Genomic DNA, 27,086 nt, shown 5'->3' on the forward strand with positions numbered 1-27,086 from the left:
TCTAGATTATATATTAAGGCAATACATTCCCCTTGCTGATAATATGCTTTAACAACAGTTATTTCTGATGATCTATTTGACATTTTCCATCTTTCATATTCAGAAGTTGCTCCATAGAGCAACTATTCATATTGCTCCATAGAAAGGAGGAAAGTGGAAGAGTTGTCTGATTGGATCTCTGTCATGTGAGGGTGCACACATACAGAGACAGTACAAACACTGAGTTTATTGAATCAAAGACAGTCAGTGCAGAAGTGTGGGTTGCGAGTGGGTCTCCTATTTTAACAGGCAAGAAATTCCTTTTAAGGTTATCTTGCAGGAGCTTCATTTAAGACTGAGTGTGGAAAAGTGAGGTTTTCTCTTCTCTCGTTCGGTGGAAAAAAATTGAAATGTATTGACCTGGAAAATCCAAGCTCAGAAACAGCAGCTGGGTTTTCAGCAAGTCCCTTGATTCTTTCCCTGTTGTCCATCTGGATTCACTCTAACACAGAGAAATCAAGCACTGCTTCTGAGGTCAGGTGAAGTTTGGAAATGGCCACAATTTCCATATAATTTTGTGAGGATGGGAGGCACTCCTCCGTGCTCTGAGAGCGCTGCTGGATGTCAAGGTCTCTAAGCAGTGGTGGGTATGACTTCTCATTTGCAGAGCTGTTTGCAGAATTGGACCCTAAGCCCTCCTGGAGCGAATTGTGAAGAATGCACAAATCAAATTAAGATGCTGACTGAGATTGCATCATGGCACAATATCATGCTGACAGAATTTGAGGCTAAAAGCAGTGACATTCATGTCCTGCAATGTCTAGTGCATCTTAAGGTTGTAAAATGACAGCTGAGTCTTGGAGGACAAAGACTAACCCCCGTGCGCCCTGCAAATACTTTCCAGTCCACAGACAAGTTAAAGACCAGGTCTTCAAAATCTTCTGATCAGCACCTGAACTTGATCTCTTAACAGCAGAACAGGTAGTTCCCTCTGAATTTGCAGGTGCTGTCAGGTTTTATTCATGGGCATGACATCTTGCAGTATTAATGTTCCCTGTGGATGCCACCACCTTTTTTTAATAGATTTTCCACACTTTCATTAATTACTTAATTGGCATTCTGTAGTATAAGAATTGAAGTGTATTCCTATAGGGCAGTCATACTTTAGACAGGCACCATCTATTTGCAAGCTGAATTAAAAACAACTGGGAAAAGCATTTTCAGTTGTCCCTGCTTCATCCCTGATTTCAGCAACAAAGCTGATATATTGCCACGTACTGATCCCACTACCTGGGATTTGTCCAGGTTGAGAACTTATTAGTGTTTATTTGAGGGAAGAGGGGGAGAGAGGGAGAACACAGCTTGTACAAATCAGATTAAAGTATTGACAACTCCTAAGCAATGCTCATTCCAGGAACAAGTTCACTATGTGATAACACCACTGCTATAAAATAATTGCATTTTGAATGCATGCCACTCTGCAAATACCTGGTGGGTCATAAGTTCTTGAGGCTTAGCTCCTAGAAGAGAAAAAAGGATTGCTTAAAAAGTTAAATACTCTAGATGGAGATTGTGTGAATTATTTAATATGTAGGAAACTTCATAGCTGTTGGACCCTGCCCTAGCTGATGATTCAGAGGCATCTTGGATTAGAGTAGAGTAGAAATTATTGCAGGTGATACAGACTACATGAAAAAATCCAGGTCTTGGCCCAAGCCTAGTGAGCAAAGAACTCCACTGTGTGCCATGATTAACCTTGGCTTGCACATTTCAGTGGGAAGGCATGGTTAAATGGAAACCCAAAAGTACAAACTCCTGTCTCTTCTCTCCATGTGGCTGCTGGATGTCACAACCATGAAATATAATAGTCAGTGTGTATTGAGAGTCCTCCTCTCTGCCTGGTCCACAGGTAATGTATGTCTGTCTTTGATTTCAGCTATGGAGCTCAGCTCGGGCTGCAGACACTGGTGCTTTTCTCTTGGGAGCCCTCGATGCGCTCAGCAGCAGTGCAGCTTTGCTACTGGTGTTGAGTCTGGGCTTGGCTTCCTGACTGTCAACCTGGCATCTTCTATCAGCACTAAAAAGTTCTGTGTTATTTTTATCTGATACCTTTTTTTTTTTTTATTGCCACAAAGCAGAATGCATATGAATAGCAATGGATAGCAGGGTAGTAGGAAGCAGAATGAATATGGGGAGCAACAGATAGCAGGGTAGTAGGAAGGAAAGGGGACAGCTACAGCTGCAAGTAGAGAGCTCTTCAGTGGCTCTACCAGTATCCCAACTTCTTTTCCCATCCCTCTTTCACATGCACACAGAGGCAGTTGAGCAGTGGCAGATGGGGAAAGAAAATAGATAAATAAAAGTGTCAGCAGGATGGATTTATTTGCACTTGGTCTCCTCTCATGTCTCTGCATACGTCTGCTGGTATGTAAAGATCACGCAAGCAAGGGACTTAGCAGTGACCTGGAAAATTTATATCACTGAACATAAAAATGAATCAAGAAGAAAAATGTAGGAAGGAGGTGGTCAGGGAAAAGAACAAAAGGAGATTAATTTTTTTTTTCCCCTTGTACATCAGGATTTCATTGGGACAGTGATTTTATAGGATCACGTGGTACCAGTGCTACTGCAGGTGCAGCTCTGCTTCAGAGAAAAGAGACCATGTGGGCAGTATCCTGTGCTGAGATCCCTTGAGGTTTTGATCCTTTTCTGCCTAAATGAGGGTTCCCCAAATGGCATCAGAGCCAGTCAGTGGTAGGCTTAGCAGCAGAGTCCCAACATATGATGGTTCTAGATAGAAGAGACTACATCTCTGTTTGCACGTTCTCCTGATACTCAGGAGGCTCTACCAGTACTCCACACACCCAAACAACTTCAGGGAGAGCAGGAGAATACATCTCAGTGTACTCTGGGCCAATTCTCCTGTGATTTACCAGTTTTTCATTAAGTCTTCATGCTTAGCATGAAAGTTATACCCAGGACCACAGGCAGGTTCAACAGTGGAATGAGGTTCAAATTTGGCCTCTGTTTTATGCACAAAACCCTTCATTTTTAGAAAATGCTGGAAACATCTTTCCTAAGACACCATTCTCCAAGGCATCCTTGCCTCCTTTTCATTACTAGCTTCTACACAAATGCAGGATCTTTGGTGCTTAGTCACTCCACTGTTCCTGCTGTTTATTGCCTCCAACGGGCATAATTCTCTGCTTAGGAGACCTTTGCGAGTTGCTGCGGAGGAGCCGTGGGCTGTTGTCATCCCGTTTCCAGGGGGCAATAAACAGCAGCAGTCAAACTTCCATGGAAGAAAGATTGTGTGATTATTCAGTCATAAAAAGAGGGATGAAAAATAGAGATATATTGCATGTGTTCACACAAGGATGTGCAAATTGCTCTCGAAGAGTGCCGTGCTATGAGGTAAAATAGTTCCCTACACAGCGCTTCGCTGCTGACTCAAAGGGAGAATTCTCTTGCCTGTGCCTCAGTTTCCCAATATAAATCAAAGGGATTTTGTAGCTCTTCCCATCTTGCTTAAGTGCTTTCAGGGCCAGGAGTTAACTTACGTCCTTACAGGGCAGGATAGGAAGGCAGGGTTGTGAGTTTGGCGATGATGCAGGGAGAGAAGTGTTTCCCGGGGCTGACAGCTTGTGTTTTCCCCCTCTTCTTGAATGAGAGCACATTGTCTAGGAGGAAGATTCAGAGAGACCACTCTAGTCTTAAGATGGAAAGGACTGGTATTAGAGTCAGCCCATCACTACAATCATCTGCATTATGACCCAAGGGTTAAAAACATCACCAGAGAGAGCCCAAGCCTGTTAGGAAGGAAAAGTGCCTTTAGCAGCATGGAATTGCTGCCTACTTGCAGATGCTGGCTCAGAAACCAATACTTTTGAGGGTTTCCTTTTAGGGTCTGTGAGACTGAATATTTCAGTCTATGGGGACCAAGTCACTAGGAGCTGCATGACCCCATAGACTAGAGGAGATTTCCAGCTCATCAGCACTGAGGGTTCATCCCACAGGTAAACCCAGGCACTCACCACCTTTATGGAGATGTTCAGCTTATGGCAGCATCCATCCCTAAAATGCTCCCCCACAATAAAATGTAATTACAAAATTCCTTAACTACATAAGCTTCTAAATCAATTAATTGTCTTGGCAAGAAAATGTGTATGGTTTTGAAATTTCGCTTTAATTAACATAAAGTGCATTAGGAAGCAGTAGATCTGGGCCATCGCTTGGACGTAACAGTCTCTCACTTCATGTGCTCTTGAGGCCCTAGGAGAGTGTCAATGTGATGTTTAAGCTCCCTTTCAAATACTGCATCAGGGCCACATGCAAGGCCAAGACCTCCTTTTCAGAACAAAGTTTCCATTCTGAGGTACTATTGGGGAATGCTCCTTAGAAATGCAATGGTCAAAAATCAATTCCTGTTTCTATGGATGTAAATCCATTAATTTTTCCCACTCACAGCTCTTCTATTTCCCTCTGCTTTCATTGTCTGCACTATGCCACCTCCAACAGCCCTGCCTTTAAATCCACACTCCTCTCTTTCTGATGGAGCCTTCAGTTCATTCATTGACAGACACAGCATCCCTTGTGCAGAAGTGTGGGGAGAGGTCACCAAGGAGAGTGATACCTGCCAGTGGAACCTTTGTGCACTTACTAGTGATAGTTGTGAGCTTTTCTGTGTTTCTGATGTGCATTGGAGCATATTCAGGGCAAGAGAGAGAGACAACACAGTATCTTAACAGGCTGTGGGTCAGCCCAGTGTTTTGTGCCTGACATTTCCAGGCAGATGTGGAAGCCTACTGCCTTCTTCTGTGAAAATGATGTGGAGCTGGTGCATACAGTGAGGAATTCTTCGGCACAGGGAGACACTAGGATGTTCTCCTGCAATCTGCTTCAGTGTGCCTTTCTCTCATCTCTTGTTCCTGCTCTTCTCAAGACCCATTTTGTGCAACAAAGATTATTTAGGAGACACCTAAAAAGGTCTTCTTCTCATGTCTAGATCTTGGCCTCTATCAACATGGAAACTCACCTACTGCTGATGAAGCTAAGGAGATTATCTGGCTTTTAAGCAACTTCACTACCTGCACTGTACTTATGCAGCATGTGTGTATCTGCCTTCTGATCCAGAAACAAGCTGCTGTAGATGGGGAAGCTATCTGGGCAACCTAAGATGTTAAATCCTAAGATACATATTGGTAAGAGTTTAGGGATACAGTTTCAAACATTCAAATGTTCATTGTACAGAAGGAGAATTGTAGGTTAAGAAGACTCTTAGCTCAGCACAGGATTCACAGGATTCATAGGATTAATCTCCTGGACATCGTGGTGGTGTCTCCTTGCACTACCTTTTATGCCAGGTACAGATCCTCCTGCGGACAGACTATCCATCTTCCCATACAAACAGTTGTTTTTTTCTTGAGGATGGCAGTGTTGTGCCAGATGATGACCCTAGGGGGAATATCCTCAGTGTTACTGTGTCTGCTGATGAATCCTGGTAACTAAGCAAATGCTGGATGACATACTAGATCCTTTCTGTTCACCTGGATTTGGAGAGCATGGGATATCTCTCAGGACCAGTCCCTAATGGGCTTGTTTAACAACATTGGTTTTTCTCTAAATCCGTCAGACAAGTGTAAGCTAGTTGTAGGACTGTTGTGTGTCACTAAAATAACATACATCTGATAATGCAATTAGATACTTGAAACACATTTGACTTAAGAGAGTAATGGAAATATCCATATTTCCATATCCATATTATACTTTTCTTTTTTAATGTGTAATTTTCAGATCCTTTTAGGCTTGGGATATCATGACAATTACTACATTCCTGGATAGTTAAATCCACTCAGCATTTGGCTGAATGCCTTCTGAAGATATCCTGAAACACACCGTCTATTGCAGCTGCTCTGTTCCAGTCACAGTTCTGACTAGTCATCTAAGGGGACAAGGAATTCCTTTTGTAGGAGGTAGTGTAGGACTTGTTACCAGGAAAGCTCCATGTTTGAAGTTGTCTAGTCCTGAAGAGAAGTGCTGTGGCACTGCAAGTTTGAATTTTAATTCCAGAGCCTAAAGAAGGAAAGGTGGGGGCTGTCCTCATCAGCAATAGTATCTTCTCACCCACATTCTCCTGCACATTGACTGGCCTCAAACCTGCTTGTAGAGAAAGCTCTAAAACAAAGACATGGATTTCTTCCTGAACCCAGGCAAAAAGATGTGCAGTTGTACTTTGCTTTGCTTGGGGTCTTCTTGCTGGACATGCCTGATTTTTCAAAAAAGAACCAATCCTTTTCTCTCCCTTTTGTAGAGAGCAATCTTCCTTGGAAATAGAAAATTTTGCTCTGTATCAACTCAGAGACAGACCATGACTTTTTCAGGAAGAGAGCAAGTTCAGTCCCTGCCTGGGGAGAAAGCAGTAGCACAGGGACTCCCTGTGTGCAGAGTGCGATGACTTTAGCTCCAGTCCAAGACAGCTGATACACCAAGGCACAAAACCGCAGAAATTATTTGTGATCTCCTCTGAGAAGATTATTCCAATCAATATATTGATTATTTCTGAATGTTTATAAGATGCATAACACTCACCTGCTCAGCCCAGCTTTTCACCAGCAACATCCTTTGCATCAGCACATTAGCAACTGCCCAGAAAGAAAGAAAGATCAAGGAAAAAAAAAAAAAAAGTGACAGAGCTCCCTTTGGCCCCTGGCTGCATCTGCCCACAAGCTTCCTCAACTGAGTTATGGTAATTACATCACTTGAGATTTATTTAATATCTCTGTCCGGGAAAAAGAACTAGGAAGTCTGGCTGTGACAAGCAATCAGAGGGTACTCATCTGATGAGCAGCTCCCCATCACTGAGAGAGCAGCAGGAATCTTCAATGTATTGGATTTAAGTAATGGTTTGCCAGAGGGATGGGGCCCATGCCACAGCAATCAAAGCTACTCTGCACCATTAAGGAGCTGTAAGTGGAGCAGGAGTGCAGTGCATCTATTGACCAAGTAGGTGGGCATGAAAATGGGTTTAGGTAACTGTTTCCTGAGAGATGGAAAACACAAAGGAATGTTTCTCTGGCAGCTTTCTGGCTCCCTGATCCTCTCTGTCCACATCAGCATTTGTATTGTCTGTCTCTCACATGCTTGTGCACAATGACCGGTGTGCTGAGTTCAGGCTGTTCAGCTGCAGTCCACATAATGCTTTCCTGCTTGTGTTTGCCCTCTCACTATCTCTGCCATTTTAAAAAAAATCCCTGAACTAACAACATTTAAAAAAAATTGCTTATATTATTTTATATCAAGCTGCCACACAGGCAGACCAAGTATTGATGCAGCTCTAGCCACTCTTTTTCTTGCTTCCTCCACCCCTTCTGTGCTGAGCCACGGCTTGTACAGAGAGGTGAAGAGGAGGCACATGAATAGCAATACTTTTTTTGTCCTTCGTGAGGGAGTAGCTAAGGGCAAATGGGCCCACACTGTGCTTTAGATAACCAGTGTTAGAGTGTCTGATGTGAGACCAACCTGCAGCCTGACACTTGAATCCTTCTACAATAAACAGGCCTGCCAAGATGCCTGGACATCTCCCTAGTCTAACTTCCTGGTCAGTAGCTTGGATGTAAGCAACCAAGAGAAACCAGTTATCCACTCTTAGCTGATTGAGTCATGTGTTTTTTCTTCCTCTTTCTGTACCCGAGGAGGGCAGAGGTAGGGTCTGCCAGAGGTGATGCCTCCCAGAAACAGGTTCTTCTGCAAAAGAAGGTGCTGCCCATCATTTGCTGCACATTGCTTCCTGTGAAGCAAAATTAGGAAGGCTGAATTGGCCTCCTAACAGCTCCTGACTCTCAATGGGATCTCACCAAAGTGTCTTGGGCCAGCTCTTTCCAGTGCAAGCATTTTAAGAGAAACACCTTGATCCATACCAAAGGGCCTGAATGCAGCATCCAAGTGTAAAAACATTGGCAGCTGTCCCATTTACCAAAACAGAAATAATACCCACTCACCTCTGGGAAGCATATGGAGCACTTCCGATTTATTATTTGTTTTATTTATTTTGTCACATTTATCAGCCATTCAAATCTCTGGGCACACAGCCCATACATTAAAACCCAGAGTATAACACAAAGATCTCCTCTAGCCTGAGAATATCCTTTCTGTAAAACCAGGCATGGGCAGGAGGGAAGGATGAAAGATGCTTTACACAAGCAAAGGATGACAACAATATATTTTTCTCCAATTCTGTTATTGATGGAACCATTCTGAAAATGTTGGTGACATCAAGACAAGAAGATGGGAACAATAAAAAGCATGGGGGTTGGTGGTGGAAAGCCATCCTGGAGCATGGACACAGAGACTCAGCCTCTAGCCAGCCTGTCTCACACACAGGAAGTCTCTAAAATGCTCTTTGCATTATTATTTCTCTAATGACCCCATTAGACATGTATGAAATTCTGAGAAGCTTTAATATGTTGTAGACAGTCACACTAGAAAATCTGCCCAGCTTTTCTGAGGAACGGCAGGCTGCACTGATGAATGTTTTAAAGCATCCCAATGTGTAATTTATTTCCTGGAAATTAATTGCATGTGCTGGTTTTATTTTCCTGTAGCAAATAATCAGTCTGCTTCTTTTTAATTAAGTAACAACATAGATTCCTCTACTAATCATGACACGTTGTTTTATGCATGCCATGCCTTTTTCTATGGGAAACAATTTCAAATAATTGTCTAGGGTCCACCACAACTTTTAAGAGACATGAGATTATTTATCAGTGGTATTGCCTGGGTCACTGCCAATGAAGACCTTGTACACAAGATCAACTAGAGAACCCAGACTGGGCATTGGTGCAGACAATGGCCCCCTCAAGGATAAGTTTAAGGAAGAAACCAAATTAAATGAAATTTCAATGGCATTGATATGATGTCAGACCCAGGTGCCAAGAGGTGTGTCTCGCAGCTATTCACTGTTTCCTGAGCTGAGGCATTCCACTGACATTAGCCATATTGCATGGACTGTATCAATAACACTTTTGGTCCACATCAAACTCAGCACCTTTGTCAGCTCTTCCAGCTAGAATGGCAAATACCAAGTTCCAGTGGAGACCTAAATTTCCCCTAGCATTCAGAGGTTGCATGGGTCTGCATGGACGCACATAGCGAGATGGGGTGAGGAAAGCCACTTCTTCTGATGATTGCAGAGAAAAGCTAATGGCCTCCAACAGCTGCTACTTAAAATTGTCAAACAGCCTGAGAGAGTAAAAACTATGGGCCTTGGCATCCATTCATTATTTGCAGCAAAACTCTAATTAAACACTAGTGTTCAGTCATATTTACCCTCCATTGGGCTACAAGGAACCCATATTTCTACTGAAATACATGCTACTGAAACAAAACAAATCTATCAGCAAAAAACGCTGCTGGAGTAAAATGTAATAATGATATTATAGCTATTAGACCTTGAAAACCTCTGCAACAAATTAATCTGGTAGGGAAAAGTTTGCTGGTGCGGTTTCAGCTTCCTGCTGGGAACCTGTAAAACCCGCACCACGGCCCGAGACTTCCTCACACCTGCGGCCTCTGCCTCCTGCCCTGGAGGTCCCCGTGTGTCACAGGTCCCCGCAGCGGCCGGTGGGAGGTAGAAACCCTCTTGGAACATGCCGGGGCGCAGAGGCTTCACTGCCTTCCGGGTGCCCTGGTCGGCGGGGCCGCTTCCCGCAGGGCAGGGCTCGGCGGGGCCGGTGCGGGGCTCGGCGGGGCCGGTGCGGGGCTGGTGCGGGGCCGGGGGGGCTCGGCAGGGCCGGTGCGGGGCTCGGCGGGGCCGGTGCGGGGCCGGGGGGGCTCGGCGGGGCGGGCCGGGGGCGCAGCGCCGGCGGAGCCTCCGCGCCCCGCCCCGCCCCGCCCCGCCCCGCCCGGCGGAGCTGTCCGCGCCCCGTGGTGCTGAAGCCGCAGCGCCCGCCCAGCCCCTTCCCCGCCCCTCCTCCCTTCCTCCCCGGCGTGGGCTCTCGCAGGCAGCCGGCAGCTCGGGGCATCAAAGGTTGGGAAGGGCTCCATTCCTCGCTTTGATTCTCCCCCTCTCACCCCACCTTTTTGCTTATTCTTTCTCTCTCTTCTTTTTTCTTTTTTTTTTTTTTTTCCTCAAGCTGGGGGAGGAAGAAGAGCGCGGCCACGTCCCACCCCTCCCTTTCTGCAAATCCCCGCTCGCACTGCAAACAATCTGCCTTCCCCATTGCATCCAAGGGAGATAGCAACAGCAACATCATCACGGCAAGCCGGATGGGAGAGCGGAGAGGAGGCTGCTGCTGAGGGAGGAAGGCACACACGCACACACCAGCTCGATGTTGCCAAAGCGGTAGGAACCGCACGAAAAATAAGCCATGCTGCCCCATGTGTCTGGCGCATTGTGCTCCATCCGAGCCTTTTAGGAGGAGGAAGAAAATTATCTGCTCCGATTTTTTTTCCCCTGCCAACGAGAGTGCGACAGACTTGCGATGGTTGAATGTCAATGCCTGTGAGAGAAAGCAACAGTCAGAGCAGGAGAAGGACAGAAGGGGAGGAAAATGAAGGTGGGGACGGTGGAGGAGAGAAAGAAGGAGCCTCGTCCAATGCATCAAAAGGAGGTCCCTGCAATTGCTGATAGAGCCCTGACCGCCTCGCCATCCACAATGGTCTGTACAAGCTGCCAAGGCGTTTGATGACGTTCCTGTTTTGTGAAAGGAGGAAAGGAAACGTGACCATGTAAGATCCACGTTTCCCCGGTCAATTACATGCGAAGAATAGATCCGATTTCGACGTGGGTTTTTGGTCCAGGATGGTAACAGCTTAGGGAATAATACAGCCGCCTTCCCTCATCAATTTCGCCCTGATTTTTTTTTTTTTTGTGTGGTCCAGACAGCTGCTGGAATAGAGAAGGTCAGAATATATAAATATATATAAAATATATATGCTATATATATTATATATATAAAAATATATTTGTCTCAGTACATCTGGGATTAAGCTCATTGAATGCTAATTATTTCTTTCCGGACTTTTAATATTTACAATGAAATCTTTTAAAGGCAACGGTAAAATCTGAAGCCACCTGGGAGCACAGTGTTGAAAACGTAGGGTGTTTTCCCACAAACAATGTGAAGGTCTTTTTTGTCAAAGAGGCAATTTTGATAATAACAACAGCTACCAATTTTGCATTTTGATAGCCAGACCAGCTGCTATTTTGTCTGGATGCACACCGGGATTCGTGCGATCGGGTTTTATTTTTTAATTGAAAAAAAATTATTATAAAATAGAAGAAAAAGGAAAATTACTTGAGATGCCAAATACTGTCGAGAGAACCATATTCTCTCTCCTCTCCACACCCACCGGAGACGTGGACCCTTCTTTTTTACAGGCTTAGGAGTTGCAAGAGCTGATCGGGGGCTTTCTCCCGAGACCGCCGCCTGCGCCCCTGGACCGTCGGGCGTGGGAGATTTATTTCCTCCTCCCGCTGATTTCTAAGCAAACTTGTGGAGGGGGGAAAGGATCCCTCAGCAGCACAGAGTCGGTTTTTTTTTTCCTGGCGTGGATTTTTTTTTTCAATTGCCGTCCCTGCCGGGTTGCAGCGGGCTGCCGGGGACTTCGCCCCTCGCCCTCCGGCTCTGCTTTTGTGCGTTCCCCGGCGGCCAGCGCAGCCCCCCCGGCACTGCGGCCGCCGCGGAGCCCCCCCGGCCGCGGGGCGCCCGGCTCCTGCCCTTTTCTTTCCCCCGTGCCCGCCTGCCAAGGAAAGGCACATGTTAATACCACCCGGCGCGGGCATTTTCTGCTACTGCTGCTGCGGGCTCCTCCGTCCGAGACAGATGTTGCGAAACCAAGGCCTCCTCAAGTGCCGCTGCCGCATGCTCTTCAATGACCTGAAGGTCTTCCTACTGCGGAGACCCCCCGCGCCGCCGCCGCCCTCCCCGCCGCCGCCGCTCCCCATGCCCGGCGGCGCAGAGGCGGCGGCGGGGGCCGCACCGCCCGGGGGGCGCGGGCCCGGCTGGCGGGCGGCGGGCGGCGGCGGCGGCGCGGGCAGCCCGGCCGCCGAGGAGTGGGGCAGCCCCGCCGGGGAGCCGCCCGCCTCCCTGCCCAGCAGCACCTCCTCGGATGACTTCGGCAAGGGCAAGGCCGAGGACCGCTACTCGCTGGGCAGCAGCGTCGACAGCGGCATCCGCACCCCGCTCTGCAGGATCTGCTTCCAGGGGCCCGAGCAGGTGAGCGACCGCGGGCGGTGGGCGCTGGGGTGGGGGCCGAGACGGGCCCGGGGGCAGCGATGCTCCAGCCTGAGGGACCCGGGGTCTGCTGCTTGAGGGGCTTGTCCCTGTTGCCCGGAACAGGACCCCAAACCCAGAGGGGCTCTGCCTTCTGCCCAGGCCCCGGACTCCATATTTTGCACCTCGGTAGTGTTTCCCAGGGAGGTGTGGGGTGGCAGCGTGCTCCGTGCTTTTCTGCTTCCCGGCAGCCTTGCCCCGGGCACTCATGCCCAGCCTGAGAGCCGTGCAGCTGTGGCATGGGAGGAGGGACATGCTGGCACCTTCATGGAGCGGAGCACATCTCAGCAAGGGAGGCTCTTCGGTGCTTTGTGGGTACCCAGTTGCGATGATTCCAAAAGTGATACAAAGGAGGAGTTTAATGTGCTCTTTGCTTTTAAAAATACAACTTCAGTCTGTACAAAACACATGGCACGAGACAATCCCACTTTAGTGTTTCCCAGGGGATGGCTAACAGGAACTGTGCAGGTGCTCCGCTGCTCCTGTGCTCCCAGTTGCACTATCTGCAGGAGAAACACGGCTGGCTACGATTGTACCTTCATTGCTGAAGCTATGATTGTACCTGCTGAAGCTGCAGCCTTGAGATGCTCCATGATACAGATTGAGGTTAGGCCAGTGAAGTTTCCCTCCACCATACAAGAGAATGAAACAAATGCAACCATGCTAGAATATAAGATGCCACCCTGGAGCATTATGCTCCATATTTAATGACAATTAAAAGCATCTCATGCATTTTCAGGCTGGCAACTTCCTTAGAGTGATGTACCCAGCAACATTTGTACCTAATATGACACAGCTTGCAGGTGCAAGGAAGGCTGCAGACCTCTGCTGTGGGATCAAGCCTGTATGTGCAAATAACCATTATTACTCAGGATAATTCCATTACCTGTCATAATATGGCATCCTTGTATGAAAAAGGGTTGCAAAGTTCAACTTGACTATTGCCATTTTGGACACAGATTCTGGCATGTAAGGTAATACGTTGAAATCTTACACAAAATGGGTTTTACCCCAGGTGTTCTTTCCCCTTCATGGACCTGTGTGCTCTGCTAAGGAGAAAACCAGTTCTCATTTGAAAGTGGCCATGCTCTGGCACACATCCTGCCTTTCCCAAAGTTGCCTACATTTGTAATACAGTGATTGTGCCTTCCCTTATGTTGGTTTGAGGATGGTGGTGATGGGTGCTGAAAAGTGGGGAATGGGCTTCCATTTTTCGTTGGGAGAAGCGGGGTCTGCCACCAACCGATCCCAATATCCACAGCCCTGCTGGATATGTCATACCAAGGGTTCCATAGGTCACAGCTCTGTGCTCAATGGACTGTAGCCTTCTCTAATGGTTTATGCAGCTGGCAGATAGCTGTGAAACCCCGTTTTCACCATAGGCTTTCAGATGGGAGTGGAGGAAATAATCCTTTTTTGGAGATAGTGTACACCTTCTTCTCTTGCTTGTCTTGTCCCCATCTCTTCTAAAACTTGGAAGCCATGCAATTCACTTCCTGGGAATTTGCATTATTCCACATTTCTAATACTCTTCCCTGGCTTGCCATTCTGCCTTTGTACACAAGACTTAGGCACCTGCGAGATTGGCTTACGTGTCAGAGCAAATAGAGCCTAAGCAGAATTAAAAGGTAGCTTGCTTCCTTGGAGAATATTAATGCTTGAAAATAATTGGATGCTAATTTTCACACTGAAGACCAGTGTAGGTTGCATTGTAAAAGTGAGACTATTTGCTGACCATCTGCCAGCCTACCTGAGTGAGGAGCTGAGCAGATGTGACTGGCATCTCATAAGATTTTCACCAGGATTTCTCTTTTTTGATTCTCAGTTTCTGACCAATACAATAAGATATTTGCAGCTGTATTCTGCTACTCCTCCTTGAGCAGCACCTTATTCCACAAATAATTTTTTGTTCACCAGCATTGCTTGAAGAGTATTTGAAACCTTTTTCCCCTGCAGCAGCTGGGAAGCACAAGTCATTATGGAGGCCCAAACTGTGGGGTTTAAAAGCACAGCCAGATCCTGACACAGCTTCCTGGAAGTACAGCTCAGAAAAACTGAGCACTGAATTGGTGCAGCTGATGTCAAGACCCGCAGTTTGGTTGATTTGGCGCTTATGTCAATAAAACTCCAACAGGGCTAAATCCCACATTCCTTGTTCCTTTTTGTTGTGGTGTTTAATACCAGTTTAGCCTTTATTTCCCATTTTTTTTTACAGCTCAACAGCTGACCAAAGACTCTTCGTATTTTGGACCCTCCCAACTGTAAAAGTCATAGACACACATTATTCTATACCACCCCTGCCAAGATCATAATGAAAATTTATATGCTTGGAATCAAACTCTAATTGCCATTTCTTTACTCTGCAGATTAATAACAGTGACAGATCTAAACAGTATTTTATTTACCTGTCAAAACCATCTGAATTTGCTGCAGCTGTGGGCAAATTTGCAGGGCCGCATCACAGTAACAAAAACAAAAGCCTTCATTATAAATTGACTGTTAGGCGCTCTAAGCTTATTTACTCAGATAAAATGACAGTGAGTCTCCAAAAGATGTTTTAATCCTGTTTTGATATTAAAAAATCCCAACCAAAACAACAGCCAAAAAGGTTTCTTAGTAATCTTGCTTTGCGAGTAGGTTTTATTTAATATCTAATGCAAAATAAAATTGGTAGGGATTTTTGCTTTAAATTTATGATTGCCCAACATGCATGATACTTCAGGCTTATATCTTAAGCTCTTCATGTTGGTTTGTAAGCTGATTCTTTCATTTAAAAATGTGCTGAGGACCGTAGGAAGGAGGAATACTCATTATTGTGAAACTGTTCTGATCCTTGCACGTTAGTCAAGAGTAACCAGGGATGTGGGCAAGAAAAGAGTGGATCTGATGGCCAGGGGATCGCAGCATCTGGGCTCGTGTTTTGAGGGCATGAAGAGCAAACTCTGCTTAGGTCTGACAGTTGAAAAAGGCAGCTGCTTTCATTGAAAATCAGAGCAAAATATCGTTGAAGATGAGGGACTGAACTCAGCTCTTGGCAATGGCATTTCCTTTCAGGGACTTGCTTGGCATTTTCAAAGGTTTCAATGACTGAACGTCCTGCATCATTGTGTCAGCAAATTCTGAGACCCTGGACTGAGCAGCAAAGCTCTGGGGAGAAACTGAGGAAGAAAAATGCTAGAGTATTTTCTTCTGTTGTGGTTAATGCTTAGTGATTGTAGAATTTTGTCTACTTTCCTGAATCTCTGACAATGTTCTACTAGAGAAAGAAACTAAGATGAGCTCCTCTCTCACAAATGTTTCACAGTATTTGGTATGGTCCCAAGCTGAAAGCAAGTCATGAGGATTACCAGAAAAAGACATGGGTGAAAAGTCCGTTTGCATCAGGGGATAAACTGTTATCCCACGTCACAAGGAGTTAGCAGTACTCTGGAGTTTAGGATCTCAGAAGTGGTGCTTTCAGCTGTGCTGAAAATAAATAGAAAACCATTCTTAAATGAAATGGAGATCATTTGGAAAGCCACGTGTTTCAAGGTTTGCTTGTTATATTGTCAGTTAAGAGTGTGTGCACATCTTTTCTTACCTATCATTTTCAATCTGCGTTTCGCGTTCGCTTTTTTGGGGAAAGATGCTGAAAAGATGGAGATTTGAAAAGTCAGTAGTGGTTGATTTGGTTGGCTATGGAGGATCAGAGAGAACAGATTGTAGACTCTTACCTGCAGGCTGGTGGCTTGGACTTAGCTCAGTATTCAATAGAAATGCTTGGATGAAGACTATTCTTCCCACCAGATTTCCTGCTAGACTTTTAGGAACCAGCTCCTTAATATGAGAACATGAAGACCTTCAAGAAAATTGGAAGGGAAGACAACTTAAATTGGATATTAAGACACGCATTTCTGTGTGAGATGTAACCGGGCTGTGGAGCTCCCTGCTGCAGGACAATGAAAGAGCTAAAGTTTAATGAAGTATTATAAAGCCATGTGATTATTATGAATACCTAGAGTCATCACAATTAATGATAACACTTCTAAAAGTAAAATTCACCCTTCACATCTGAAGCCAATCTAGAGATCAGGGTAAGACCGACTAGGAGCAGGGTCCTGGGGCTGGTGTCTTGTCCCACAGCTCACCAGCCTCCTGTGCCTGACCAGTGAGATTCATCCCTGCAGGTCCATGTCTAGATTACATGCTCATGTAAGGTAATGTCTTCAGTGTGTAGGCACCTGCCATGTTCAGAACTTCTCTAGAATTAAAGTAACCTCAAATTATTCATCCTATACTAACACACATTCTTGGGGCCCTGTGTAGATTGAGGGAATGGTCAGTACCATTGAACAGCTGGTCATTAGCATGTGTTACTTGAAATAGCTGGTGAGAATCTCAACCTCTTCCTGGTACAGACATGAGCAAAAAGCATCATCAGCTCCTGCATGACAGGGTCTGCAGAGAAGGCATGAGCTAAGGTCAGGAGATACTGCTGCTATACAGACTGGTCTCTCAGCAGCACAGAGGAGGAGAAGAGGAGGCTGGGATACCTGATTTCTGATTTGCAACGTTGCAAGATTGAGAAAGATGAAGTACTAGAGTAAGACAAAGAGGAAAATAGGCAGTCTGTGTCAAAGCATTCAGAGAACAAGTATGATAATGAATGAGTGGAAGAAGAAACAACTGTGCAACCAGTGTCACAAGCGTGTCCAAAGCCCAGAAAACTTGCAAATATAGATGTTGATGCTTCACGCGGTCTGTCCAAACTGGCTAGACCATCAGGACACTGTTTTCAAACATGTTGGATCACATGACAGACAAGTGCAGGCTTCCGTCCATGTCCTTTTCATAGTTATGTTCCCACAGGATTCATTTCTTTGCTGTTAGAAGGAGAAGCATTCATTAGAAAACAGCCAGTCCTGCTAAAACTGAAGAATAAGAGATGCTGGAGTGCAGCCATTTAGATTTCAATCTGTATATTATAATTTATGAGAGAAAGAAAGAAAGAGAGGATGCTTCCTGTGACATTCAGTCCATCTCTCTGCCTTCCCATCTTTGAATCTTTAACACCTCTATAGCTACCTCTCCTCTTTCACCTGTCCCAGGATGAAATCTGTACTGTGCAGGCAGAACATTCTTGGCTTTGGCAAAAGCTTTACTTGAGCCATCAACTGAATGGAGCCCAGGATGTCATCTATTTTAGATTTAGTTGCTGCTGCCACAGAGTTGATTGGCAAAGCTCCCATTAACTTCAACAGCAAAAGTGTAGGCATCCAGTAGCAGGGACCTGACCCCTGTATTTCAATAATGTTGTGCACACAGCGGGGTTTCTATAAATAATAGTGAAAGCCACTAATCCCATTGACTTTTAATTGCTCTGGAAGACAAGGTTTTCACCTTTTGTGCCTGCTGAAACTCTGACGCCTGACCCATTTATTTCAGTGCTACTAGCTAGTCTGAGCTGCAGTTTTTCTTTTCTTTCACTTTTCCCTGTATAAAAGGCTTCATGAAGGAACTTGTCTGTGTGTCACTGTTTCTTAAATATACATTTCAGGCCATGATTAACAGTGGCTGATGTCAGTTAGTGACAGAAAAAGCAATGCAAGAACGTGTAGCTCCATTGTTTGCATCTGTAGAGTCACTGTTATTTCCACAAAGGCAACACTTGCCTCTGGAAGGGCTCTGTTCGTACAAAACTGAATTGCATTTAGGTTGTCTTTTAAGCAAAAATTCATTCCCAGCAAGGGCCTCCTCTGTGGCAGCCTTCTGCTCACATCGGGTGGTTTTGCATTCAAGGCTGGCCCAGTCCAGAAGTCAGAAATGGTTGTGCCAAAAAGCTGTGATACTGTGTATCCCATGTGCCTGCTGTACGTCTCCATTCCTCCTAGGCCTGTAGTAACATAATAAGATAACAACTGTAATTGTTAGTGGTCCATATCTGTGACTATCCCATCCCCTTTTTATCTGGTTGCCACAGGAATAAAGCTGTGTGATGGTGTTAGCTGTTACAGGTTATGCTCATCTAAACCTACTGGCTAATGACAGCCACATCTGGAGATATGAAAGGCATTAAATTCTGTATGCTTCATGAAAACTAGTTGGGTGAAGACTAGGCAAGCTAGAAATGTCCTGCTGAGGGAGAGATTATAGCATTATCTGTGCTAGACACTTCAGAGTCCGTGGAGGACAGAGCTTCAGATGGAACAGCAGCTGTAATAGGAACGTGTATCCCATTAGGCAAAAAAAGAATAACCCCATCATGATATGGTTTCCATGGGAAACCAGACTTACAGAATAGCTTGTTAACTTTTTATCTTTCTCCTTTTCCTTTGTTAATCAGAATTGCTTACCTAAAATGAATTGCTTGATGCTGAAGACTTTCTTATCTTCCCCCATCTTTTCACAACCTACCTTTTATCCTTTTCCGATTTATCACTGGTTACAGTAGAACAGATTACACTGTTGGCAGTGGAGAGTGATGAGTGATGACTTTCTTCTGGTGAAGAAAGTAACAGCAGGACCTGGAAGCCTATGTAGATAATAAATGGACTGTCCTCATGCCCCTCTGTGAAAAGTGATGAGATAAGGCAAAATCATGGTGGGCAGACTGCTTCCAGTGACAAGGCCCCTATACTGAAATTCTCACACATCTTCTGTCATGTCATTTCTTGTTCTTTACACTCTTGGGTGGTTTTCTCTCACCTCCTCTTCCTTCTTTTCTTTTTGGCCAAAGCCAGTTGACTCATCAGAGCTTGGTCCCACCCATCCTATTTGTCTCTATCTGCACAGGTTCTCCTATGGCCTATGTACCAACAAATCCCCATTGTTCCTTTCCTTTTATGATGTATTTTCTATACTACTAATCATCCTTTGTGTTATCCTTACCAAATGATCCATATTTTGCTATAAATGCACTGGAAACAGTTATCCAGCTGAATCCTTGTCAGTGCTGAGTAGGCAGAAAGGTTTTGAATCCTGTTTAACAGGTAGCAGAAATCATCCATTCCAGGCTAATGTTTGCCCTCTTTATTTATTCATTTATTTAGGGAACAGCAGATGATTATTGATTGTTACTCAACTCATGATCTCCCCGTCCTTCAAAGCTGCTTCTTGTCCAATCCTCCATCCTGGCTCTGTGCAGTTGGCATTACTGCACTGGTGGAGGAGCTGCATTTGGCCTTGCCGAATTGCATCCATTTTTCCCCAGTAGCAGCCCCTTACAGAGGGCCTGCAGATGCAGTAAGCATTAACTCTGTTGAATCTTCAGATCCTTAATGACTTGAGCTCTTCTTCCTTGCCTCCTGAGGGGAGCTGGAAGGAAAACCTGGAGGAGCAGTTGTGCTTTTCTTTAAGGATCCCGTGACTGCCATAGGTAAGACTTATGGCTGGGACTGGTCCTGCCCACTTACAGCCATGTGGAGGAAGAGTGAATGGATCCTCATTCCTTCAGTTCAGATATCTGCTCTCTGCTCCAATTAAAGCCACTCTTAGCAAGGCTGAATTTGATTTTCTTGACAGATTCAGGCTTCTAGCCAGTCCTGCTTGAAATGTTGCCCGCACCACCTCTCCTGCTTCTCAATCACTTTATGGATGGGGTGGCTCACGTTTCCTCCTAGCATCTTCCTGTGCTAGCTAACACTGTCACTTGGGGCATTAACCCTACACCCAGCTTGAGCTTATTTTCTCTCATATCCCAGCTGTGTACTTACGTTGTGTTCATTTGCTTTCTCTAGGGTTGCACAGACATTTGCTCAGATCCTCATTTATTGCTTTCATTACTGTGATCCCTCCCTCTCCAATTTCCCAGCACAGGCATTGTCCTGCTTCAGTGGAGTCAAAACCAAGAAGCTCACTTCTTTGACTGGTATCTTGATGAAAGAAGTGGTTTTCTAAGAACTTCCATGTGCATCTCCACACCCTTCAGTGTTCCCTGTCCTTATCCAGATAGATCCTGTATAGTTTTTTACACCAATTCTCAGTGTTTGGGAGAGCTAAAAAAAACCCATGTGGAAGGATCTGTTGAAGACATAACACACAGCATCAGCGTTGCAGGAATCCTGCTGGCACTTCACCCACATCACATCAGCACCTACCCTGGCAATTTCCTGCAGGTGCTGAACTAAAGCTCAATTGATGGTTTGCACTTCCTGCAAGTCCAGGGCCATGGGCTAAACCTGCCCCTCCAAACACCCCAGTGCTTTTAGTTTTATCAGTCTTCTTCTCTGTCTGATGTCTTGCATGACCTTGCACTCTCTGATAAATTAAGCACTTCCCATTTCTTTTTCCCCTCTTAAGCACACTAGGACCTGTCAGGGCTTAAGGTGCTGGAGAAGTACAAGAATATTATTATCCCATTCCAAGTGATATTAAAAGAACATTAAGACAGATCAGATGGGCATTCAAGAAAAGTAGGCAATAATAAAATACTGTATAAGAGAGAAATAGCAGTTAAGAAATTAAAGAGAGGGTTTCAACAAGAGGCAGAAGGAGAGTTATGGGTGCTTCTGGCCTCCTGAGCATTCTTTATTTTAATGCTATGATAACCTTTATAGGATGTCAATATGTCAAACATTGTACCAAGAAGTGAAGCAAAGCCTTTTCTTGCCCTACAGAGTTCACATTTTAGGACATAAAACCCCAATATTTCCTTAACATTAAAAAGGCAGAAATTCTTACAAGATTTAAGGCCAGATGGAGTTTCTGGGTTAGTCTAGTCAGAACCTCTCTGTAATAGCAGTGAAATAAGTTCCCACAATGAAATTCCTGCTTGAAGCTTAATAGCAGTGGAAGGACTGGAGAAGAAATATCTCTTCTTGATTTTCAGATCTCCAAAATGGGAAATTGTTGCAGTGCCCAAGGAGAAAATCTAGGGAAACAGAGAACTGAAACTGTCTTTGCATATCAACTTTTGTCTTTTCTGTCACAGAAAGAACTGTGTACTGTGTGCATCCTTAGAAACCAGCTTCAAAAACCCTTGGGCTAGCTGGCAGAGAAGATTTCCCTCATGGAAAAAGTTCTGTGTTTGAAGACAGTTTTATTCCACATCAGATTAAAAGCAAGAAACTTTCAGCCTGGAAAAACACTCATGGGATTCAGCTAGTTAGGAAAAAAACAGTTCATAGCCTCCTCTGACATATGAGAGCAGAAGTGCTGTCACCTACATTTAACCCACATCTGGAGAATTTTCTTCATAGACAGGATGGCTACATCATTTCTAAGAAAAACATTTTTAGAGCCCCCGTAGCCTGAAGTGAGGACTCCTTCATAAAGTCCAGCTTGCTGTACTGTCATGACCTGGCCCAGCTGGTCATGTTGGGTCATTATTTTTACCTTTCCCACTCCTTATGATTTATTTCTTGCCCTTTTCGCAGACATGTGAAATCTGTGGGAGGGTTCTTGTCCTTCCCATCCTGCAGCTATTCATGAGATTTCCTCTCTCATCTTTTTCTTGGTGACGCCAGACAGGAGTTTCATCTCTTTGAAGGTGTGCTCAGGCATTCAGTGCAAATGTCAGATGATAGTGAAAATTTTGAGTTATAACTCAGGTCAAACAAATTCACACAACCTCAAAATATTTTAGGATTTTAGGGAACCTCAGGAGATCATCTTGTTCTCAAGCAGATCTGACCAAATCAGGTCTCCAGATATCCAGAGCTGGATAATTCCAAGGACTGTTATTCCAGTCATGTCTCTGGACACCAGATTTAATATTTACTTCCCTTGTGGTAAAAATATGTGTGTAAGGGGGGGGTATTTTTGATTTTCTTGCGTTTCAAATCGTATCTGTTTCCTCTTGTAACCATACACATTTGAGAAGAGTGTGGCTTTCTTGCTGTACCATGAGATGGCTGAAGACAGCAGTAAGATCTCCCTGTAGCTTTTACAGTGATTTAGGAGGAGCTCTGCAAAAGAAAGGATTAAATGTCTGCTCTAACTCCCCGGTGTGGATTTGGACAAGGGCTGAGATTTGTGTAATGGTAGTCAGATAAATACCAAGGGAAAATACTTGCCCATCTATACCTTGAAGAATGAGAACAAACATTGCTAATAATAGCAAAAACTTAGTTATTTCTCTTTGTCATAGCCAGGACACTTCTTGATCCAATAATCACTAAACCTCAAGGAGGTGATTCTATTTCAAATCTGAGTCTTATAGACTGATTGTAGAAAATCTTGATTGAGCAAGAACAGTTTTTGTTTAAATTGAACAGAAGGATGAGCAAAAAGAGATCTGTAACTAAGGTTTTCAACTTCACAGAAGCAGATTTTGAAAAATTATGAGTCTCTAAAAATATGCAATATAGCAGAAATTTATTATACGTTGTCTTATTACTACCAAAACAGCCGTTAATCTCTTTTTAACAAACAAAAGCATTCTGTTACAATTACTGCTTTCTGGAATCTCTCTTCTACAGGGCATTGTTGCTTTCTGCCTTCAATTTATTTGCCTGGAAAGCTGTTCAAAACCTGTCCCAAGATATGTTTTAATACAAATGAAAAATATTCTCTCTTTCTTACTTGCTTCCCCAAGCATCAGTACTTATACATGTCAGTTCTAAGTTCACAAGATACACTCAGTGACATTTAAACTTCTCTGCCAAACCCAGCCACCTTGGATAAATAAAGGGCTGCAGAACTCTTAAGCTCTTATGAGCTGCCTGAAAATGTGTGGCCAGGTGGGGCATAGTCCCCACACTGGTTTTGTGATGCCATGGAGGGGAACTGTCATAAGAGGCCCACTCCTACTAGACATCAGAAAAGCCACCTTACTACCAGGTACAATTCAGGGAGAATATACACACTGTTTGGCTCCATTGCTCTGAGAACCTCTTCTTCTGCTGTTGTCTTTGCTTTTAATTCTCTTTACAAAAAGGCACGAAAAAGATCCATCTGCCAGCAGAAGTGGAACTAGCAAGTTTGAAGTCAATACTGGAATATTTCAGAAAACTGTACATTTAGGAAACATAGGGAACTGTATAGTAAAAGTTCTAGAGACTTCTCCACTGACCCAGTCCAGGATCTGTTATTTCAGTCAGCCTCTTTCAAGGGCACTTCACAATAGGGTGGTCACACAGAGCCAAATGGTTGGACTTGCCCTTCAGGCAGCACAAAAGGGGAGGATGTTGATCCAGCCCTACCTAGGACTGCTTGAAAACCTGAAGAAACACCTTTGGTAGATAGCTGATAGCAGCAGCTCTTCCTCAAGACTGCAGAACTCTATGTGTCACTCCATCACTGTAGAAAACTCAGCTGGAGTGGAGAGCCAGGTGATCAGGGGAAGGATTGTAGTTAAGTGATCATGACTGGCAGGGAGAATATCAGAAATAATTCTGTGCAACTTAGTAAGTGGAGAAACTTTGATCAGAGGCATTCAAAGTGCATCTGTCAGTAGGAAAGCAAACTAAGCTGCAGGGACTCTTCAGAATTTCTTATTGCTATAGTAAGCCAAAGGGGATGTAGAAGCTGCTACAGGCTTATAGATTTCCACAGAGCACTCCAATAAGCTCCACATCAGAGATTATTTGCAAACACAAGGCATACAAACGTGTGTTTGTGTGTATCTGAGCTGCTCTGCCTGTGTTTAGGAGGATCAGAAATGTACAGGGTAAAAGTTGTGATCTCTGAAGGTGCAGGAGGTTTTCTACCATAGCATAGCTCTGCTTTCTGTTTGTGTTGGATACAGTTATTTTTCCCTGTAATGGATGTGAGAAGGCCTCTGAGATTGGGTTTCTGTGATGAAACAGAAGATGGAGGGGGATGTTCTTCAGACAGATGAAAGCTGAAAAACACATGCTCTGCTTCTCTGATCAGCACAAGGTTCTGTTGCATGTGATGGAGCCTCATTCATTCATTCATTCCTGCAATCCCACTGCCACCAAAAAAGCCTAATGGCATTCATCAGCTCCTTGCTTCTTTGCATTCCAGTTCTGCATTGCCCCATTTGTGTGTTTCCTTCCATAGCGTTTATGACTTCATCCCTCTCCAGGTGGCATCTCTCCAACAGGGCAATGTAACTCTGTCTTTTCTTACCAGATAATCTTTTGCCCCTAAGTGCTCTGAGTAGAGCAGCAATGCCAGCCCTCCTAGGCTACAGGGGAGATTTTCACCTTCTCTAACTACATTGTGAATGTTCCCAGTTTTTCAGCATGCTCTGCATTTTGGCCTGATTAGGCTATTTGTTCTGTTGTATTGCAGAGACAAGGAGCAGTGCTTAGGCACAAGAGAGTATGTTCTCTCTGTATCCTGTAAAATAAGAGAAAATTTGCTCAGCTGGAAATGAAACAACTTTGAGTTCAAAACTGACTTTCGCTGATGACTGTTTTGCATTTTTGTACAATCATCAGTACAGGCCAAGGTCTTTACTCCTAAGGCCGTTAGCTATTTGTATCCCAGAGATACTGAGGAGTCAAAAAAAGGCTGTAGAAATCCATAGAGATAGGGAAAACCATCAGGATTCCCCCCCTTTGGCATGCCCTATACATGTTTGGAACAAATTTTCACCCCAAGTCCCCTTTCTCAGACTGCCCTGTCCACCTGGTCAATACTGTTTGGAACCCTCTGACACACCTTCACCTGTCATGGATGGGTTGCAGCATGAATAACAGCCCTTCCTGTGATTTATATCCTTTCAAGGGAGAGAGAAGGAATTTTGCCAGATATCCATCTACCTATAAATGCATATGGCATAACTGCTGGGACACAGCTATACTCACGTGTCTGTCTTTAATCTTGTTTCCTTTTAAATCACTGTGTCTACATTGCCTTGAGCTGTTTTTCTTCCCTCCTGAAATGTGCACAGCAGCACTGGCATCGGTATCTCCAGTGCACTGCTCTGCGTCTGGACTGCACAGCCTTCGGGGCCCTCACGAGATGGTCAGAGGGCCGTGGGGGTCAGGGCTGCCATTGATGCACTCCATGGCCTCTCTGTCTTCAGAGGTTCTGTGTGATTCCCAGGCAGCAGGCAGCCCGCAGGCACCGCCGCAGCGTGTGCTGACCCAGCGCTCACCACTGCGCAGGGACTGGCTGTACGTGTGCTTGTGGCAGTGTGGGAGAAGGCAGATGCCATGTGGCTGAGCCAAATTGGATTGAGGAGATTAAATGGTCATTTGTGGGACACGTTCTCCTGCAGAGGGCAAATTGATGCCATGATGCACATCTGGGCTGTGGAGCAGATGTGGCAGTTTCAGCTGCTGTGAGGCACTTTCCTGGAGGACTCCGCTGAGCTCCCTAAGGGGCTGGGAACACAGCACACCAGCCAAGAGATCTCCCAGCTGGGGAGAGCTGCTCTCTGCTGTTACTGGTACATTTGTTGTGGGAGATCTGCACTTTGCCTGTTTCTCCAGCAGTGTGTGCATGGCATGACCAATGCAGTGTGGTGATTTGCAGTGTATCACAACTATACTGAATCACAGTGACTCACAGATCAGGCATCCATGTCTTGTGGTTTTTTTACAGTCCACTAGCCAGTGTTCTGTGTTCATCCACTGAAAAAGATCTTTCCATCTGACTGGTCAGCTGTAAGTTCACCAGGTCATGAAAACAGGCTGACCTGGAGAGATCCAAGAAGATGGTTCAGAACTTGATTTAGGCTTGAGTACTTTCTGACACTAGAGTGTCAAGGCTGTGACTGTGAAACAGTAGTGAGCCCTTGCTGGATAATGCAAGTGGTAAAGAAAACTTCCTGGCCATGTCAGAAGATCGCTAAGCAAATGGCATACTGTGATGTGGAGGAAAACCACATGGCCTGCCTCCATGAGTGCTTGGAGAGAACACCTCTGCTTTCTGCAGAGCCAAGTTTTGCCTTTCTGCTAAAGAAAAAGAAGTAGACTAAAAGGTGTGGGGAACTGAGCAGCTAACACAGTCCTCTCAGATAAGAGTTATCCTAGGAGGTCAGAATTAGCAAACCCCAGATTTTAGAGTCAGGGTGGCAGCTGGGTCACTGGATAACAGGTCCCAACCCAGGCAGAGGGTTGGTCTCTGGCTCTGAGAGGACACATTTAGAATATTTCCTCCATTGGGATGGCTTGACTAGAGGAGGTTCTTCTTCCTGTTCAAGTGAATGAAAGTGGATGAGCAACAACCATGGATCTCAGCTTCTCCTCTGAGCTTTGTAAACAAACTGTGATTTTGGGCACATCACCAAGGTGGGACACAGCTCTGAATTGCAGACACCTCAATGTGAGTGTCACAATGTAGGTGTCTGCATGTGGTCTGGGTGTTCAGGCAGTGAAAAATCAAGAGCTTGAGTCATGCCCACGCAATGATTTCTTAGTGGAAAACATCTTGAGGTAGGTAATCATGCCCTTAGTGAATGCAGGCAGCAGAGCTGGAGAGCCAGACACCTACATTTGCTCTGCTGACTCACTCCCAGGGCTCTGCTGTCAACATTGACTAGACCTCCATTGATTATACAGGAACTAGGGCGTCCAGTACGCACAGAGCTGCTACATCTACATAGAGTACCTAGGACCCTTTCATGCCTCCATAAAGCAGACTGGAAACCTTCACTTCTAGGAATGCTTTAAGGAATCCTTGCTCATTTACAAAACACTGAAATTACTTCAACCTAGGTGCTCTGCAAATGCTGAGTGTTCACATTATTATAAGTAAACAACAATTCAGAAATGCATGCACAACACTGAAGAGAAGTAAACAGATGGGAGAAGTTGCCAAGTAAGGCCACGCTGAAGTGATGAGCAAAAATAAGTGTTAGAGACAGTCTGACATTTTTATAGCAAGACAGACGCAGCCAGGATTTGAAGCATATAGCAATGAAATGGGGTCAAGAAGATGAGCTGCCTTTTCTGGGCCAAACTCCTCTCCTGTTGGGCAGTCCCTTGTGTGCTCAGGCAG

General features: G+C 44.9%; 1 protein-coding gene across 2 annotated transcripts in view; it reads left to right on the top strand.

Annotated features, from left to right (window-relative positions):
• Positions 1-11,422: 11,422 nt before the first annotated feature.
• MARCHF4 (membrane associated ring-CH-type finger 4) overlaps positions 11,423-27,086 on the top strand; it is a 105,963-nt gene continuing 90,299 nt past the window's right edge. For both annotated transcript variants that reach the window (XR_008437865.1, XM_053982295.1), the window contains exon 1: positions 11,423-12,194. Coding sequence is in view for 1 of the 2 variants with exons in the window: in XM_053982295.1 (XP_053838270.1) it covers positions 11,736-12,194 (459 nt within the window). In the remaining variant the exon portion in view is untranslated. The remainder of the gene's footprint in view (positions 12,195-27,086) is intronic.

The sequence above is a fragment of the Vidua macroura genome, chromosome 7 (assembly GCF_024509145.1).
Source record: "Vidua macroura isolate BioBank_ID:100142 chromosome 7, ASM2450914v1, whole genome shotgun sequence".
In the NCBI taxonomy this organism is placed as follows: Eukaryota; Metazoa; Chordata; class Aves; order Passeriformes; family Viduidae; genus Vidua; species Vidua macroura.